The following is a 14,590-nucleotide window of genomic DNA, read 5'->3' on the forward strand; positions in this document are numbered from 1 at the left end:
CTCCCTCTTGCGTGATATTGTCTGTTTGATAATCTAATGTTTGTTTCTTTTGTTCGTTCTGGCTGGTCCTGGATTCCTTATATCCACTGGTTCATTTTAATATTCATTTTAATAAAGGGTTCTGTTGGCTTGGGTTATGGTTAGGGTTGTTAGCGGTTAGCGGCGGCTACTGAAACAGTCTGGCTTATGTCCAAAGCAAGAATCCATGAGAATCACAATTTGAAACCAAAACCCCAACATCAGTGATATAATAAGGACAACATAAAACTGGAGTAACTTAAGGTGAGACTTCTTTATGATCACAGAGAGCTTTATTTAAGCTCTGACAGCTCATTATGTAGCTTGGTTACTCAACAGTAGCTCATACTTTTAATTCCTCTACGGGTTATCAGTTAAGATTTTGACTTCCCTCGATTTTTATGACAAGATAATCGAGATAAAATGATTATGTGCAGCATAATGAGTCTAACAATGTTGCTCCCTTTTTGTCTGTTATTTTGTAAATCAAGCATACCCTTTCCTTGTGCTCCAGACTCCCCCTAAAGTCCAAACACAAGTTTGAGCCCAGGTTGGAAGAGAGAGCGAGAGAGAGAGATGCTACAACTCCTCAAGACTGGAGACATGTTTCCATGGGATGCTCACCAGCTGCTGATTAAAGTGACAGAAATTACCTCAGAACTTAGCAAGCTAAGTTAGCTTCCCACTGGAAACTGACTAGGCTCCCTCAAGGTGGACTGTTAAGGTGGACCTGCTTTTCTCATTTTAGTGACACTCCCAACTGCTTCTAAACAGATAATGGAGGATGTCTGTCTGCTGAGTCTCTCCTGAGTTAGTGAAACAATCATTGATCCCAACTCAAAATGTATTTTGCTGTTATTGATACAGTAACTGTTATGTATTGTTAAATTATATTAGTTGGGTTAGGTTTTATAATTATGTGAATGTGAAAAAACTACAGTAATGCGCAAGATGTGCTACACAGTCCTGGCTACACCACAAAGCTTTCATTGTTTGTCAGTTAACTTGTATTTAAAGCTAAAGGACATCCAGTGTTAAAAATAAACACCACCAATTAATGTTCAATAACTGCATGATGTTCTAAAGGCCAGTGAGTAATCATGTTAAATAATCGGGATTTTGATATTAATCAAAATAATCGCGATTACTATTTTTGCCATAATTGAGCAGCCCTACTTTCTGCTAATGCTGACACAAGCTTCAAATCCACAGCAAAAAAAATCCACTTTTCAGCCTGAGATGAGCCAGGTCCTTTAGAATAAAAGCACCATGGGTTCTGCCTTAATTTATTTAATTATAACAATACTTAATTCAACTTTACTATCACAGTACGCTATATAACTTTGTACTTTACTTTGTTTGACGTAATAACAGTATATATTAAACTTGATTATAGCAGTAGTTATGTAACTTAATTTTATGCTTATTTTGTTGAATGCCTACAGCACCCACTGGCTGCTTAATAGGTGTGGGGAGCCAGTGATCAGTGACTGTATAAAGCAGAAATGTCAATAAGATGCAAAAACTGCTAAAAATATATTTTTGAAAATATTAGACTAATGGGACAGACACACATACACAACTGAACTCATGATCCCCTCCAGACTTATGCCTGGCAGTGATAACACTGGGTTTAACCTCAATCATGATATTTCGCTTTCTGTTTCTGTAGCCTAACCCAGTTCTTTCTGTTGTGTGTTCAGGGTTCATCTTCATCTCCAACCCATTCCTGTTGGGTTCTCAACCATTCTGGGTCAGACAGTGTCTAAAATGCTACCCTCAGAAGCCCAACATCTGCAACTTGGACATGCACATGTCTCCCTCTGACACCCAAGACATCTGGGGCAAGAGTGTTCATGGCCTCTGGTGAGACAATTTTGAATGGATTTGTCTGAGCTAGAGTTGGGTCGATATCTGGTTTTGGCAGTGTATGAGATTGAACCCTTTTGATATTGGGCAAACCTCCCGAACCAGCATTTGTCATTATGACACATTCTGTCAAACTGAAAAGTAATCAGCAATCTCTGGTGAAGACGTCACAGCCCGAAATCACACTCGCATTGCCTTAGAAATAAGCATTATAACATGATTAACATAACACAATGTTTATAGCTGGACTGACTCATCCACTAGTGTCTGACAGGTCGTGAGCTGAACACAGCAACGTAAAGGTGATCACATTTCAGGAGAGATGGTAGTGTTTGATGATAATGTGCATCAAGTAGAAGATGAGGAACACTTCAGAGCAGTAACAATTGAAAAAAGTTTCATAGTGTTGAGGACCTCAAACTAATATTGATGAATACAGCTGACTAAGTGAAAAGTAAAAGCCAACTCACTAATGGTGTAAACTATAAACTAACACAAAAATGACCCTAACCAGCTAAAAACCACCATGTCCTGAGCAGACATATTATAAACACTGATAAAAAGGAACAATGCATTATGAAACATGAAACAGCAGAATTAACTGCAAACTAAAAACTATTCAGTCATGATTTTGTCATGATGGGAATCTGGGTGTTGCTACATTACTTATACAGGCTAAGTGAGTGTGACCACAGTGAAAACATTGTTTTTGAAAGGCTGAACACCATCAAACGTGGACTGGAGCAGAACATTCTGTTAGATAACGTGACTTTTGGAAAAGGTGGTACATTTATCTTTTTTTTTTTAAATTGATTTTGAGTTTTTGACTTTACCTTTACCTTGAGTTATTGCAATTTTTTGGCATCCCCTAGCATCCTCCATGAGCTGTTCGCTGACACATTCGCTGGCTATTTTCCTAAAAATATAATTTTTAGTTTGCAGATGTAGTAGCGAAGTCTGTAGTATATGGATTTGTTTTGTCAGCATATATCTTAGTTGTAACAAGACTGAGCAAGCTAAGCATTTTTGCATTTGTATCTGGAGTATTTATTTAATTTAGGATACCCCAAAATCTATAGAAAGCATAAGGTCATGTAAGCTGACAAGAAAACATGTCTGCAGGTCATTACTACGGTTTGACCTACTTGCTGGACAAGTACACCCACTTTCATAAGATACAGGATTCTACTGACGTGACTGGTTGTTTTCCAGTTATTCCACTTATCAGACTCTGCGAATTTCCATTGAAACGGAGATAACAGTCACAGAAATATTTTTATTTTGAAGCTGTTTTCCCCTCAACATCAACACATTTTGGTTACACATTTCATTTTCTTTGTGATGTTTTATAAATGCAGTTATATGAGAAGATGTGCTTTAATGTCATTTGCAACACTGATGCTTATGTTCTGACAGCATCACTGTCATACCACAAATGACATTAAAGTATACCCTCTCATATAATATTGCTTAAATGTCCTCAGATCCTCAACAGTGACGACATGCCAGTCTACATCAGTGGGTGTAATGTTCTTAAGTAGGTCTACACATTTGTCAGTGTTGTAGGTAGGGGCAAAATGAGAGGAGTGATTGAAATCACTCTTTTGACTCGCCTTAGGTTTGTTGCAATAACGTTCCTGTTGTCCTCTTTATAGTGTCCCAATGTCATTTTTAATTTTTTTTTTTTTACTTTATTGTTTATTGTGTTTTGGTTTGTCTATACAACCATGGGTTACATTCATACTTTCTTTCCACATTTAGACACAGATAGCAAAAAATACGGAACAAAACAAAGATCAAAAGGAAAAGTAGAACAGTCATGGTTACAGGGTGTATTTATGTGTCCGGTCACTTGAAGTTCATTTATCTAATAGTCCAAAGGTGTTTCCCACTGTTTTCTTAGCATATAACATATCAGAGAGCTGGACTTTAACTTAAAAGTTTAAACCACACTATCAGAGGCTGTTGCAGCTTTGGGGTTTGATTTATCCAAGAGGAGGTCTAATCATTGTTCATATCAGCTCAAGTATCAGATTATGAGAATGTGAATTGGATGTTGAAGAAAGCAGCTTTTTTATTAAGTCTTCATTGTCATGGTTAGGGGTGCACACATTTACTAATACCACAAGGGCTTGCCATATAGTGCTTTTTTGTAATAACCTAGTGCCCATTATTATCACAAATAGTTTCCACATGATTAATAAGAACAGTTCTTGATTAATATTGCTGTTCCTCTTGTCTTCATATTAAACTTAGAGTGAAAATTTGAATATATTCAAGGTTGACTTAGTTGTTGATGGTCAAAACTACAATAATTAGTCTTTTGTAGAAAGATAAGGCTGTTTTTTAGATCTTTTAGGTGGGAAAATATGCCTACTCTCTTAACAGGCCCATTTATCTCCCCCACGTTTCCGGAGATCCATTAACTGTACATCCCATAATGATAGTAGTGTTCGCCAGGTAGTAGACAGTTTCTACATTGATTTTATACCAGTGATGTGATCAGATAATATATAAAACATATTTCAAAACATAGGACAACATGGTAATAATCCCTTATACGTTGAAAGGCCTTCCACACTAGATTGGTGTTTTTCAACCGCCAGCAGATGTTAGGGGCACATCATCAGTTGTAGGGATGTAGGGACAGGCCTACCGCAGGCTTATCAGATCTGGGTGTGTGTCCTTATCATAATGGGGCCCAGCTGGGGTCTTATCCATAGCCACTGGCTGCCCTGACATAGACGCAGCCTTCCTCTTCCTAGTTGGACATGGCCCACGATCTCACCATGTTGGAGCCCTAATTTTGCCTGTTGTACAACTTTATTTGGTGTCCATTTTCATCCTTTTGTTTAAGGTGGTGCAACAGCCTGTACAGTTGGATCTCGAGACTCTGAGAAGGTTAACTTCAGTTTTGCCTTAGAGCATTTAAACTCCTCTACAAGAATTGAGAGAGGCCGCTCAAGAATGCTGAAACCATACAGGCTGATGTTACTCAGACATCTTGGGACTCCCAGCCACTCACGCAGCTGTGATAGGAATCTCAGCTACTGTCAGTGGCCACATTAGTCAAGATAACGGGCCAAACTGGAGGGACCAGAGTTTTAGTTTGCCTGGGATATTGATATTTATAAAACTTACCAGATGCAGCAGCTGGCGCAGTCCCCTCCTTCCTTGTTAGTAAATGCATTAATTACACCTCGATAGTTAGCAAATTTGAGGTTTTGAAAACAATATATACAACCCTTATGTACATGATTTAGAATATCATTGAGTGACATCTGACTAATCACAAAGTGCAGTTTGGGGATGCCTGTTTATAATTGTGCACTGACCCCTGGAGGGTCAACGAAGCAACATCCAGAGTCACTAAGATTACAGTCGATGCTATAGACACAGTCCATTTCTATCTGCAAGTTTTATCAACAAAACTACTAACATACTAAATCTACATTTATAATATATATATATACATATGTGTGTGTGTGTGTGTGTGTGTGTGTGTGTGTGTGTTAAATAATCAGACAGCCATGTAGATTTTAGCTTCACAACATATAAACACAAATTTATATTGGAAAATTATCCAGGGGTCTTGAGCTTTTAACTGAGTTATCACTTAACTGGTTTTCCAGCTGCTGTTCCCTGCATATCCTGAAACCAGGATATGTGACACATTTCTTTTCTTCTACCTTTCAATAACAACACATTATTATCATCACCACCAGTCCTTATGTTTGGTGCATTGAATGGTAGATCACTGTTTATGTTGTTACTGTAGCACTCAATGTATGAAACAACATAGAAAAAAGGAAAAAGAAATTATATGGGAATCTCTTTACATAAGTGTTTATTTTAAAAACTTGTGAAAACCTTACATTATCCAATATATTTTTCATATTTCTCTTAAATTAGTGTCTGATAATACTTGTAACAAAATAGTGATATTACAATTCAGCCAAAGAAATACTGAAAACAGCAGATTGTCCCACACACCTGCTGTGTCATGGTAGGTTTTGCACTGAGAGACGGAGAGCAGTATATCAGAGCCACGTGAGAGAGGTGAATTAAAATAAATAAATAAACTGACTGGAGCTATAATTAAAATAGTCTGCTGGTTGCTGCTGTTAGTTGCTTGTGGATATTAGCTTGTCTGTTGTTAACACTAGTTTGAAATGTCCTTTCACTAGCTCGACTTCATCTATTCTGTCATTTTTTAGAAAAAAAGAGCCAGGTTCAAGTATGAGTGTAAGATCAAATGGTGTGACTTCATTTCCCACAGCAACGAAATATTCTGTTAGAATGATGTTGTAAGTTGGATCAGTAATATATCAATGTATATCTCTTATTAGAAAACACATTGTTGGCTGTTATTTGCCCTTTGGTTGACAGTACAAAGAGAGAGAGGAGCAGAGAGAGGGCTTTATTTATTAGTATTCTTATTGGTATTTTTTCATTATCATGTAATATTTCATCTGGTTAAATACAGTATATGTGTGTATGGCTGTCAGTGCAAAGAGGGATAGATGAAAGACAGAATTCATCAGTTCACTGGTGAAACTCTGACATTCAGGTCCTAGCCCTGACTGAGACATGGATCGGCCCAGAAAACTCAGCTACACCAGCTGCACTCTCCGAGTCCGCTACGCTAAGCCACACCCCTCGCTCCACTGGACGAGGAGGCGGTGCTGGCGTGCTCATTCCTGACAACTGGTCTTTTTCCACACTGCGCCTGTTGAGCAGCAACACAACATTTGAATATCATGCTCTAAATGTCACTGCTCCCATCAAAGCATATATTCTGGTTGTGTACCGCCCACCAGGGGGTAATCTGGATGGCTTTGTCTCTGAAATGGACATGTTACTCTCTGACATCCCTGATGATGGCACACCACTGATTGTCATGGGAGACATGAACATTCACATTGACAGTACTCTGGCAAACAACTTTCTGGCACTCCTCTCCTCCTTTGCACTTGTACTAGCTCCTTCTCCTCCCACCCACAAAGCTGGTAAAGTCCTTGACTTGGTGCTGACTCATAACTGCTCCATAGCAGATGTGACAGTTACCCCTCTACACCTGTCAGACCATTTCTTGGTAAAATTTGCAGCTGCCTTTCCGCAATTACAGACACCCACTCAGACAGTTTCCCTCCGCAGAAACCATAAGTCCTTCACAGCAGCACAGCTGTCTGATGAGGTGAGCTCTGCCATGCCTGACCACTCACACTTATCCTCACTTTCTGTTAATGAGGCTACAGAAACACTCTGTTCCTCTCTGGCATCCTCTCTGGACAAACTCTGCCCCCTGGTGTCCAAACCAGCCAAGAAAAAACAACCAAGTCCATGGCTCTGAAGTTCTGAGAGAACAAAGAACTGGACTCAGGGCAGCAGAAAGAAAGTGGCGTAAATCCCAAGAACCCACTGATTTGTCCTCATACAAACATAAACTTGCTTCCTGTACCTCTTCCTTGCAGTCCGCTAAGAAAGCCTTCTATCAGAACAAGATCTGTGCTGCTACTGATTCCAGAAAACTGTTTATGGTGTTTAACTCCTTGCTTTCTCCTCCAGCTGCTCAGCCTTCCACTACACTGACTCCAGACATGTTTGCCTCCTTTTTCACTGAAAAGGTGGCTGCAATCAGCAACCAGTTCTCTGAGCCTGACCAGCCCAGTCAGCTCAAACCCACTACTGCCGCTTCACTCTGCTCTTTTGCTCCTCTGACCGAGGATGAGGTCTCCAGACTTCTTCTGAGCTCAAAACCTACAACATGTCCTCTCAATCCAATATCCACCCGCATCCTGCAGACCATCCTGCCCACTATCAAACCTGCAGTCACACACATTGTCAATTCCTCCCTAAAAACTGGCACTTTTCCTGCTACTTTTAAGCAAGCCCGTCTCACCCCACTGCTCAAAAAGCCTAATCTCAACCCCGCCCAGGTTGAAAACTACAGGCCAGTCTCACTTCTACCATTTCTGTCGAAAATACTGGAACGCGCAGTATTTAACCAGGTCTCTGAACACTTGCGGAACAACAACCTACTTGACTCCTTTCAGTCTGGCTTCAGGTGTGACCATTCCACTGAGACTGCACTCCTGTCAGTCACTGAGTCAGTGAGACTCGAGCTCGAGCTGCTGGTCAATCCTCTGTCCTACTGCTGCTGGACCTCTCTGCTGCCTTTGACACGGTGAACCATAAAATCCTCCTCTCCACACTCTCTGAGCTCGGCATCTCAGGTTCTGTCCTATTGTGGTTCAAGTCCTACCTCACAGGCAGATCCTTCAGAGTGTCATGGCGAGGAGAGGTGTCTAGGTCACATGGCCTATCGACAGGGGTTCCTCAGGGGTCGGTGCTTGGTCCCCTACTCTTCTCTCTGTACACCACCTCACTCGGTGCAGTGATCCGCTCCCATGGTTTCTCCTACCACTGCTATGCTGATGACACTCAGCTCTTCCTCTCCTTTCCACCTGATGACAGAACGGTCTCAGCTCGGATATCAGCGTGTCTGGCTGATATCTCCACATGGATGAAGGAATGCCACCTTCAGCTAAATCTGTCTAAGACCGAACTCATGGTCTTTCCAGCTTGTCCATCTGTTCAGCCTCGGATCAGTGTCCAACTAGACTCGAGCCTACTTGTGCCCACAAACTCAGCCAGAAACCTGGGTGTCATGATTGATGACCAGCTGACCTTTAAGGTTCATGTGGCCTCAGTTTCTCGGTCTTGTCGTTATGCCCTTGTAGTGGTTATTAATAACTATGTTAAAATTTGGACTTTGCACTCGTTAAAGTAAAAGGGGCACCATTCTCCATTCAGGAGAAAATTAAATCTTAAATTGTTAAGACATGTCATTACTTTAATCAATCTCATAATCTGTACCGTTTATCCTGTATACATTGATCTTGTTTCTCTCATGAAATAATATCCACAGACAACGACTTGGCGATAAATGAGGATAATTTATTTAGACTAATAAAATGAAGAGTAAATAGATGAAATAGTATGACATATAAAAGGACAGTGAACACATAAAAGGGAACCTACATGATGTATGTTCAGGTGATGTAAATAATTAGTTATGGACGATAGTAGAGGAAATACGTGACCGTCTAAAGCGTGGATGCGCACTGAACGGTGACGTAGAATTTAGAAATTTGGCATTAAAGCTTCTCTATACGACATCAACTCTGATCACGAGAAAATGTTATTCTGCCTACTTTTGCCGACTTGATTAGACTTCTCCGGGGAGGTCCAGGTCCTCGCGTCACTCCAGGGGAGAGCTGCGGCGCGTCTTCCAGACGAGGTGACCCGCTGAAAGGCGGCGGCGGCCGGGCAGGTGGAGTCGGTGTGCGGCGGTCTTTAACTGGCCTCGGTGTTCGCCTCAGCGAACCGGTAATAGTCTTTAAACGAAGTCATTAAGGGCAGGCAACGGATGCTGATAGTTTGGGCAGCAGGTGTTGCTTCTAGATCCGTGGCAGAGTTGATGGCGAATCGCGGAGTGTCCTTCTCAATTAAAACTCGCAGAAATAATCAAAAGTAGTCCCACTGGTCTGAGGGAGTCACTTTAAATTATTAATTTGATTTTACTTTAAAACGAATTACCAAAAGTGTTTTACTGACCAAAAACTGGTATAAAGAAAAGCGTCAAAGAGATTTAAAAGAAAATGGCTTCAAAAGTTAAAGTTCAGCAAAGCTCTGGTGAGCTGTTGCGGCTCTGCTTATAAAATTGAAGAAAAGAAAAGTTGCGAGCGCGGATGCACGAGACGCACCACGGTAAAAAGGAGCGAAGAAAAACTTCAGAAGAGAGAAGAGGAGAAGCCTTGAGAAGAGTGAAAACTTAGAGAGAGCTAACTTAGAGAGAGTCACTCAGTTTTTATCTTTCGATTTGGGGGTGCGGATGGAAGGCGGAGTTAGCGAACTTTTGCACCGAGCAATCGTACATCTGGAATAAGTTTCTAAAAGACCTAATGTAATTTAGGAGACATTTATGTCTCTGAACTTTATGACGAATTACGCGATCAAACCCGTGGTGTATAAACTCACGTATCTCCTCACCACTATAGTCTCATCACAGTAACTTCAAATGCATGTTAGGAGACCTAAAGGTAATTTATAACGTAACACATGATTCTGAAGATCCTTTGCTCAATTTTATGAAATGACCACACATAACATAACATTGTACCATGGATCCTAAGAAACTTGGTGATTACTTAGATATAGGATTACTTTTAACATTATACAATGAATTCAAAATACGATGTAACTACAAAGTTGGTTACGAGCTTACTAATAACTAAGACCACTAGATGGCAGTATAGCTCCATTATAACAAAAGGGAATAAAACGTACTTTACCTAACTCATTCAAATTACATGAGATGAAAAGAATGGGAGGTGCTCCTATCTGTTTATTGAAGCATGGAGACAACCTAACCCCCAGTCACAAAGATTAGGGAAGAAAGGGAAATTTTAACTTACAACCTTGGTCCAAGTCATTCTGTCAGATGTTAATCACAACACAGGGTTATATAATGGCTTTACCCAATGTTCGACCTTTGTTATCTCAGCAGGGGAGGCAATACAATGGTTGCTTGGTATTGCCTGGGTGACCCCAGGAGGTCATTCAGACGCCTTACATCCTGTGATATGCTGATGGGGCCTTCGGAGTGCTTTACCTTCCACCGTATGTCAGGATGGAGGGTGTCAGATACTGACACTTTCCTGTGGCTTAAAAGGCAGAGCATGTTTGCAAACATCTACATGGAGTATCAGTTAAGTTGAATAACAACCCTCTGTTGGATGTTTTGGGTTGTAAAACAGTGTCTCTTGACGTGTCCCCCACTTGCCCAGGGGACATTGAGCTCTGGAGTTCCTCAGAGGGAAAAATGTAATGACCACGCCAAGGCAGTCCACTACACCCTCTACAACATCAGGAAGATCAGACCCTTCCTGACCCAACAGGCCACACAGCTTCTGGTTGAGGCTCTTGTGATCTCACGCATTGACTACTGCAACTCTCTTCTGGCAGGCCTCCCTGCATGCTCATTCAAACCTCTTCAGATGATCCAGAATGCAGCAGCATGTCTGGTCTTCAACCAGCCCAAAAGAACACATGTCACCCCACTGCTAATTTCTCTTCACTGGCTTCCAGTGGCAGCCAGAATCAAATTCAAAGCACTTCTCTTGGCTTACACAACAATCACAAGAACTGCTCCAGCCTACCTGGAATCCCTGATCCAGGTCTACTCTCCTTCTCGCCCACTACGCTCTGCATGCGAAAGACGCCTGGTGCTTCCAGCCCAGCACGGCTCTAAATCTCTAGCCAGACTCTTCTCTTCTGTTGTTCCCAAATGGTGGAACAAACTTCCAAACTCTGTGCGTTCTGCTGAGTCCCTTTCTACTTTTAAGAGACAATTGAAAACTCAATTGTTCCGAGAACACCTAGGCACTTAACCTGACTCTTCTCCTCTTTGCCCTTTGGGGTAGAGTAAGTCAGATGGTCCAAAACCCAGCACTTAATGATTATCTAGCACTGATAAAGTTGTGTGATGTTGTATGTTGATTGTCATCGTAAGTAGTGATACTGAGATTGCTGAATCTCAGATGCTGAGATCGCTACTGGTTATTACTTTGGTTTCCAAAAAAAAAGGGGTGCGGGGGGGTGCGGCACTTCTTCTGCCACTAGACGGCAATACCTGTGACCAATCACACCTGAAGCACTTTTTGCACTTACTAAGGGTTTTTTCCTTAAGTCTAAATTCTTGCTTGTGTTGTACGTCACTTTGGATAAAAGCGTCTGCTAAATGAAATTGTAGAATTGTAGAAAGAGGGGAAGGAGAGGAGACAATACAAGATCAGGAAGAAGCAAGTCAGAAAACAGACAGTTCAACTAAAACACAAGAAACTTATGCTCCAGAAAGGATGAGCACTCAATGAGGATCCAGGGGTCACTGATCAACAATTATGACCTAAATATGAATGCCAGAGAGCAGTAATAGATAAGAAAGAAAGAGGAAGTAGAGCTAGGGCGGTAGGTCTGAACGGACTACAAACCACCCCCGCCGGATCGGGCTGAAAGCTCTGCCACCTCTCCCTCCTCCCGTCACACGGACTGGGATTTCAACTGAGCATAAGAAACTTGTGCTCCAGGAATATACACACTGAAGAGACTAGGGTCACCAATCAGCTATTATGGCTTAAATATAAAGAGAGCAGTATATAACACAGAATAGGGGCAAGCAAAACTATAACTGTTAAGATGAGGAAGAAAAACATTCAATTCACTATAGAATTTTACATTTACGTCATGGAAGTTATGTGTTCTCCCACATTAAATGCTTTCCAGAAGCACACGTATGCTTAACAGTGGATTTTACTCGAAACAGGACATCTTCATTACATTTTCCTACTTAGTTGTATATGTTTCACTTTTTGCTTAATTTCACTATACAAGGAGGACTAGAACAGGGGGAACCTCTGGGAGATGAGAGAGAGCAGCAGACCAGAGAAAGACAAGAAAAGGGAAAGAGAGAGCAGCATACAGGCCACCAAGCCAAAGCAGCAGGTTTTCAAAAATGTTTTTTTTGATTTAGGCGAAAAGACTACTGGTCCTAAACAGGTAAAACTGTCTCAGTGCCCACTCACTCATTTTGGCAAACAAAAAAGAGCCTTTAATGAAAACTGGTTCAAAAGCTTTAAATGGTAGGTATAATCTTCTCAAAACAATGCTGCTTTCTGCTTTGCTTGTCGGGTATATGGCAGAAATCTCAAATATGATGCATTAGTAAATGATGGAGTCAGTAACTGGCAAAAGGCACTGTGCAAGTTTTAAAAACATGAAACCACTCAGTCACACAAGGACAGTGTAGTTTGTTGGAACAGCTACAAAGTAAGTCTGTCACAAGGCAATGTTGTAGAGCAGATTGAGGCAGCAAGTGCCACTGAAATATGTGAAAGAAGGGAGTACCTGGAAAGTATTCTGGCAGTGACCTGCTCCTTGGGGAAGCAAGGAATAGCATTTAGAGGTCATGATGAAACAGAGGAGAGCAACAATAAAGGGAATTTCTAAAAGTTTAATCCTTTCCTGCAGAGGTATACAGCCCCATCAAACACCACATGCCTCTTGTGTAGCACTCAGAACGAGATAATTGAATGTTGTTCACAAGAGGTAACTGCAACTATTGTTAGTGAGATGAAGGAATCAAAGATGTATTCCATTATGGCTGATGAGGCCAGAGATGGAAAGACAGAACAGTTGGCACTCTGTGTGAGTATTTGTCTGTGGAAGGTGCCGCTAAAGAGAGGCTCCTTGCCCTTACAGGAATGCCACAGCTTGATGCTACAGCAATAACCAATGCAATTGAGAATCAATTGCAAGAGAAGGGAATTGATCAGTTAAAATGTGTGGCACAGACGTATGATGGGGCAGCTGTCATGAAAGGGGCAGTTGGGGGTGTGCAAGCCCATTTTCAGAAGCAGCATCCTGAGGCGATATATGTGCATCGCTATGCACATGAGTTGGATCTAGTCTTATGTCACACATGCAGGCCTGTTTCTGAAGCCACAGAGCTCTTCAGCATGCTGGAAAGTCTCCATTCTTTCTTTAGTGTTTCGCTTGTGAACCATCATAAGTTTGTTGACACTCAAAAAAAGTTAGGATTGGAGCGAAGTGAACTTGTGCAGCTGTCAAACACACACTGGGCATGCCAGCTTTGTTCAGTGACTGCAGTGCTTGACAATTTTCCTGCCATCATTGAGTGGCTCTCCACTATCAACACACCTATGGCACTGGGATTAAAGGCAAAACTCAGTAAATTCTCTTCAGTGTATTTGCTGATTGTTTTCCAGAATCTCCTGTCTGTAACAGTAGGTTTACGCAGATACCTACAGAACGAGAACATTGATATTGCCCAAGCAGTGACATACAAAGATGCAGTGATTGACACCCTGAAGAAGAAAGGCAGTGATGCCACTGCTGCAGAACTTCTTGCAAGATCAAAGGCTATCTGTGAGGCAAACCAGATAGCAGTCTTTGAGCTGTCTTCTTGACAGAGGCGGAAGACAAAAAGAATGGATGGATTTGTTGTTGAGTCAACTTGTGGGGCAGGTAGTGAAGTCTGTGGTTCTTCTGAGTCAGAAGAACTCAAAAGGAAATTGTTGTTACCTTGTCTGGATAGAATGATCTCTGAACTTGAGAAGCATTTTTCTGGTGTGAATCAGGATTTGCTTAACTCGTTTATGCCCAGATTTTTTTTTTTGGAGTTGTAAGGCATATAATTTTATCAGTTGAGTCCCTTTAAATCATGTTATGTATTTATTTTTTCAATTTTGTACTTTGTTTTGAAGAAAATAGCATTTTTATGACTCTGTTCCTCGAATCGCCCCTGTTGCACATTGTATCCAGTGACAGATTTATGGAGAAGTGAAGTGAAGCTTGAATCTCAGCCATGATAGCGGCCCAGTTTTTCTCCAGTCCAGATTATAGCACAGACATGAAAAGCATGTCCTCATCTGAATTCACCGCCATTGGTATACTGTCACAAGTGTTAGCTAGCCTGATAAGCGGAGGGGTGGCCTTCCCTTTTTGCAATGTTGCTGTTTGCTTGCCCAACATTGATTAATTAAAGTGTTCACTTAAAATAACTAAATGCAGTTTAACAAGTTTGCAGTTCTGTTACATCTAGCGTTATATATAGAAACTG

General features: G+C 41.2%; 1 protein-coding gene across 1 annotated transcript in view; it reads left to right on the forward strand.

Moving 5' to 3' along the window:
- alkbh1 (alkB homolog 1, histone H2A dioxygenase) overlaps nucleotides 1–14,590 on the forward strand; it is a 43,893-nt gene that overhangs the window by 16,586 nt on the left and 12,717 nt on the right. Inside the window, exon 3 of the mRNA XM_042500378.2 lies at nucleotides 1,722–1,884. Within this exon, the coding sequence (XP_042356312.1) occupies nucleotides 1,722–1,884 (163 nt within the window). The remainder of the gene's footprint in view (nucleotides 1–1,721; nucleotides 1,885–14,590) is intronic.

Source organism: Plectropomus leopardus, chromosome 14 (assembly GCF_026936395.1).
Source record: "Plectropomus leopardus strain MGB_pleo_1.0 chromosome 14, ASM2693639v1, whole genome shotgun sequence".
Classification (NCBI taxonomy): Eukaryota; Metazoa; Chordata; class Actinopteri; order Perciformes; family Serranidae; genus Plectropomus; species Plectropomus leopardus.